The sequence below is a fragment of the Capricornis sumatraensis genome, chromosome 2 (assembly GCF_032405125.1).
Source record: "Capricornis sumatraensis isolate serow.1 chromosome 2, serow.2, whole genome shotgun sequence".
In the NCBI taxonomy this organism is placed as follows: domain Eukaryota; kingdom Metazoa; phylum Chordata; class Mammalia; order Artiodactyla; family Bovidae; genus Capricornis; species Capricornis sumatraensis.
This window is the reverse complement of record NC_091070.1, coordinates 27,084,294-27,090,293: the sequence shown is the minus strand read 5'-3', so window position 1 is coordinate 27,090,293 and position 6,000 is coordinate 27,084,294. Positions and strand designations below refer to the sequence as shown.

General features: G+C 40.9%; 1 protein-coding gene across 2 annotated transcripts in view; it reads right to left on the bottom strand.

Annotated features, from left to right (window-relative positions):
• Positions 1 to 2,289: 2,289 nt before the first annotated feature.
• WDR89 (WD repeat domain 89) overlaps positions 2,290 to 6,000 on the bottom strand; it is a 48,210-nt gene continuing 44,499 nt past the window's right edge. For both annotated transcript variants that reach the window (XM_068966081.1, XM_068966082.1), the window contains exon 3: positions 2,290 to 3,565. In XM_068966081.1, the coding sequence (XP_068822182.1) occupies positions 2,375 to 3,535 (1,161 nt within the window). In that variant the 5' untranslated portion in view covers positions 3,536 to 3,565 and the 3' untranslated portion in view covers positions 2,290 to 2,374. The remainder of the gene's footprint in view (positions 3,566 to 6,000) is intronic.

Below are 6,000 nucleotides of genomic sequence, written 5' to 3'. Positions count from 1 at the left end.
GTCAGCAAATTTGGAAAGCTCAGCAGTGGCCACCGGACTGGAAAAGGTCAGTTTTCATTCCAATCCCAAAGAAAGGCAATGCCAAAGAATGTTCAAACTACTGTACAGCTGTGCTCATTTCCCATGCTAGTAAGGTTATGCTCAAATCCTTCAAGCTAGGCCTCAGCAGTACATGAACAAAAAACTTCCAGATGTACAAGCTGGGTTTAGAAAAGGCAGAGGAACCAGAGATCAAATTGCCAACATGCACTGGATTATAGAAAAAGCAACAGAATTCCAGAAAAGCATAAACTTTTGCTTCATTGACTACCCTAAAGTCTTGACTTTGGTACTAAGTCACTTCAGTCATGTCCGACTCTTTGTGACCCCATGAGCTGTAGCCTGCCAGGCTCCTCTGTCCATGGGATTTTCCAGGAAAAGATATCAAAGTGGGTTACCATTTCCTCCTCCAGGGGATCTTCCCAACCCACGGATCGAATCCACATCTCTATGTCTCCTGCATTGGCAGGCGAGTTTACTACTGGTGCCACCAGTCTGCTTTTTGTTGACTGTGGGGATCACAACAAATTGTGGAAAATGTTTCCCTGGTGGCTTAGACAGTAAGGAATCTGCCCACAATGCAGGAGACCCAGGTTCAATCCCTGGGTCGGAAAGATCCCCTGGAGAAGGGAATGGCGCCCACTCCAGTACTCTTGCCTAGAGAATTCCATGGACAGAGGAGCCTGATAAGCTATGGTCCATGGGGTCTCAAACACATGTGAGACACAACTGAGTGACTCACACACACACTTAAGGAGATGGGAATACCAGACCACCTTGTTTCCTGAGAAATCTGTATGCAGGTCAAGAAGAAACAGCTAGAATCCTACATGGAACAAATGACTGGTTCAAAATTGGGAAAGGAGTAAGACGAGGCTGTATATTGTCACCCTGCTTATTTAACTTATATATAGAGTAAGTGTTAGTCACTCAGTCGTGCCCGACTCATTGCTACCCCATAGACTGCAGCCCACCAGGCTCCTGTGTCCATGAGACTTCCAGGCAAGGATACTGAAGTGGGTTGCCATTTCCTTCTCCAGGGGATCTTCCCGACCCAGTAATTGAGCCCAGGTCTCCTGCACTGCAGGCAGGTTCTTTACAGACTGAACTATAAGGGAAGCCCATATATAGAGTACATCATGTGAAATGCCAGGCTGGAGAAAGGAGAGTGAAAAAGCTGGCTTAAAATTCAACATTCAAAAAACTAAGATCATGGCATCCAGTCCCATCACTTCAAGGCAAATAGAAGGGGCAAAAGTGGAAACAGTGACAGACTTTATTTTCTTGGGCTCCAAAATCACTGCAGATGGTAACTGCAGCCATGAAATTAGAAGACACTTGCTTCTTGGAAGAAAAGCTATGACAAATCTAGACAGCACATTAAGAAGCAGAGATATCACTTTGCCAACAAAGCTCTGCATAGTCAAAGCTATGGTTTTTCCAGTAGTCATGTACGGATGTGACAGTTGGACCATAAAGGAGGCTGAGTGCCAAAGAACTGACGCTTTTGAACTGTGGTGTTGGAGAAGACTCTGGAGAGTCCCTTGGACTACAGGGAGATCAAACCAGTCAACTCTAAGGAAAATCAACCTGAATAGTCACTGGAAGGACTGATGCTGAAGCTGAAGTTCTAATACTTTGGCTACCTGATGTAAAGAGCCGACTCACTGGAATAGACCCTGATGCTGGAAAGATTGAAGGCAAAAGGAGAAGAAGATGAGAAAGGATGAGATGGTTGGATGGCATCACTGACTCAATGAACATGAATTTGAGCAAACCCTGGGAGACAGTGAAGGACAGGGAAGGCTGGCGTGCTGCAGTCCATGAGGTCGCAGAGAGTTGAACATGATTTTGCGACTCAACTACAATGCTAGTGTAATCTACATGTATTAAGCAAGTAGGGGCTTCTCAAATAAAGAAAAAAGTCTTATTTGGGTTTATAAATAATAAAGATGATTTAACAAGTTAAAAATTGAGCTTAAAAAACACAACCCAAACCACCTGTTTTTAAAAGTCACACCAGCCGTCTACTTCTAAAAAACCCTTATCAAAGTTATTTCTTCAAACCCAACATTTACTAATTCAACAGATGGGTTTTTAAAATGAGGAATGTAATTTTACTTTCAACTCACTGATTATATACTCAACTGGCAGCTTTAAAAAAATAATTTTAGAATACACGAAGACTTGAATTAAACCATTCTCAGCATTTTCCCAGGATTGTTTGCTAACTGGCTTTTATTTATATTTGAGCTTTTATATGTCTACCACAGGTAGTACACAGAAATAATTATTTGCAACTATAAAACCTATCAAGTAAATGCCCAATGTAACATCATTGCTTTTTCCTTCTCTTATAAGAATCATTACTGTGAACGCGAACTCGCTGGTATACAGAGGATGCTATTTTCATGCTGTCTTTCTTTGTAAATGTCTTCTCTACTGCTCCAGGTTTCCAAAGTAACAACTGTGCGTCTTCTCCTCCAGTTAGCAAAGAATCATCCTGCATATTCCAACAGAAGGACCGGACTGTAGCAGCATGCCCTCCTTGAAGGCTGGTCACATGGACCAATCCTGATGTCATACAGCTCATTATGTGAATGATTCCTGTGTTTGTCCCTCCAACAACAAATAATTTGTCTGTCTTTTCATGATATAGGCCACCAATCAAATAGTCCAAAATCCCTTCTTTCACGTTAATTACTTCTCTGACATCTGGAATGTTCAAACATGTAATTGGTTCATCTGTATCCAGATGATTAAGATCCCACCAACAAAATCCCTCATCATGCGTCATGCAGTAAATCTGTTTATAATCTTTCCCAGACCAACCAATAAAGCTTACTGATGAAACTGAGTTACAGGTTGTGACCAGTGCATCATCTTCATTATCTGCGCTAATATCAAATACATTTACCAGGCCATCAGTTGAACCTGAGACTACCATGTTTGGATTACTGGGATGGAAACATACTTGAGTGATATCATCACTATGTGTCTCTGAATATGCACCAAGTGGCTCTTTGGTAGTAGACAAGTCCTGAGAATTAATTCTGGCATCCCAAAATACCAACAATGCATCATCATCAACTTTTTCTGTACCAGCACAAATGACATGATCATTAGAACTGATATCAAAACTGATAAAAATATTGGAAGGGTAACCCTTGAACAGCTGGACAGGCTTTCCGCTGGCCAGTCGAGCATCCCAACACTTTACAGTGCCATCAGTGCATGAGGAATACACACTGTCATGGGAATTTGCAAACTTGACTCCATTAAGTCCAGGAGATCCTCTAAATTCTCGTATTACATTTAACCTTTCTTTATCATATATTCTGATTGATCCATTAGAACATAAAACAGCAACCAAGCTTCCTTTTTCTGTTTGTACAGTCTTTGATGTGTCTATGCCAAGCAGGTAAGTAGGCTCTTTAGTTTCTGAGGAACGTTTAACAATGTTCAAGTTGGCAAATTGTTCTTCAATCTTCTCCATATCAGGAGTGCATCCAAGGGTAGCAAAAATCTGTAATAAAAACAAAAATTGAAATTAAACCCAAAGCGTCTCTACATTGTAATTAAATCAAGAACATTTCCCTCTGAGAGCTGGCACAAGAAAACAGAAATAAAATCTAATATTTTAATCATTCCCCTACCATGATGTAACTAAAACTCCGCTGCTTCCTTGTAATTCAACCACTTTTTATATACTGAATCTACTGCCAGTAAGAGATTATAAAAATGTATGTACATGTACATACATTGCTTAGTAATTCCTTTCAGCTCAAACCTAATTATTGGTCCTACTCATGGTCCTCAGCATTAGCCAGGATCTCTACTTTGGGATCATCTTCTCCTGGCCCCAGCTACCTTATAGTTATAGAATCTAACACAGATGTGTTGGCAGAAAAATAGTCCCTCAAAGACGTTCATGCCTTCATCCCAGGAACCTATGAATGTTAGGTTACATGGCAAAGATGAATTGAGGTTGTAAATGGAATTAAGGTTGCTAATTAGTTGATATTAAAATAGATTATTGAGGATTATCTGGGTGAACCCAAAGTAATCACCAGTGCCCTTAAAAGTAGAAGCAGGCAGAATATGAGAATCAATGGGAGATGTTCCTGTGGAAGAAAGGTCAGAGAGATACATTACTGATTTGGGTGAGGGAAGCCAATAATTGGGTGGCCTCTAGAGAGTGGAAGAGGCAAGGAAATAGCTTCCTTTAGAGCCTCCACGTGAAACTGCAACCCTGCTGATCCTTGATTTTAGCCCAGTGAGACCCACTTTGAACTTCTGACTTCCAGAGCTATAAAAAAATTTATGTCATTTCAAGCCACCAATTTTGCAGTAATTTGTTACAGCAGTGATTAAAAAAAAAAAAAACTAATAGAGGTACCCAGTAGGAATTGGAGAGATGTGCTTCTCAGGCAGGAGCAGCTTGCAAATGGTGGAGCTGGAATTTGAACCCAGGTATTTTGGCTTCAAGAACGGTGACCTTTACCACCACGCTAGATTGCTTCTCAATGGTAGGTTGTATATAGAACAAGTTTCAGGCCAGAAAAATATGCATAAAGTCTAGTGACTTTATCCCAAGTTTTTCTATCTTGGTTTCACCAAATGGATATTCTTGCCAGCCTCACAAATTCACATTTTCATTCTTAAGGTGAAATGCTTTTTTTTTTTCTGTTGCTTTAGTGATAGCTTTTAAGCTGTCTTTTCATCTTTACAAGGAGAAATGAATATGAACTCAAGAGTGGTTAGAAAGATTAACTGAAATAATGTGTCTGGCAGATCATGGTGCACATTCAACAAATGTTACATAAAAATGACAAGGATTACCATTACCAATAACACTAACACCACATGGTGGAGAATTCAAACCATCAGAGTGGCTCCAAACAGCACAATTAAACCAACAGGCAAAATATATTAAAAGTTGGATTGAGGTTCAAAAGAATAAGCACCTTCTCCAACTTTAAATTTTGAATACTTTAAAACTTACAAAAGTTGAAAGAATAGTACAATGGACACCCACACACATACACACAGTCTTTCACCTCCGAGGATCACCAACTTGCTTTCTTCTATCTCTATAAACACAAACACACGCATTCTTGATGAGCTATTTGAAAGTGAACTGCAGACAAAATATCATTTCACTTCTAAATACTTTGACACAGAGAACCTCCCCAATCTTCTGTTTTCTTAACACTGAATTTTTTGAAAAGTCCGGCCAGTTGTCTCATAAAATGTCCTATATTCTAGATTTTTCTAATTGTCTCCTCTTTGAGATTAGATTCCAGTTTAACATTGTTATCAGGGATACAGTTTATGTGATGCTGCTGCTACTGCTGCTGCTAAGTCACTTCAGTCGTGTCTGACTCTGTGCGACCCCATAGACAGCAGCCCACCAGGCTCCCCCGTCCCTGGGATTCTCCAGGCAAGAACGCTGGAGTGGGTTGCCATTTCCTTCTCCAATGCATGAAAGTGAAAAGTGAAAGTGAAGTCGCTCAGTCGTGTCCGACTCTTCGCGACCCCGTGGACTGCAGCCCACCAGGCTCTTCCGTCCATGGATTTTCCAGGCAGGAGTACTGGAGTGGGGGGCCATCGCCTTCTCCGTTATGTGATGCTGGGGACTTCTTATTGCATCACATCACAGAGGCTCATAATAACAACTGTGATCACTTCCTTAAGTTGTTGGCGCTCAAACTGTCTCTGACCTGACCACTGAGAAACTCCTTAGGCCAGCTTCTGTGTGCTTTTGATATGTCATTATCACAATTAGGCTGTAAGTCCCTGCACGGAACAACTCTGTATAAGAATAAGCTAAGTCTGAAAATGCTGAGCTTCCTTTAAGTATTCAGAGACTAGAAGACCATTTACCTCCAGAGTATAACTGTTGGTTTTAAAACCAGATAGGTTAAATGGCCTTCTCTCCTTGAACGCGTCATGCTTCTG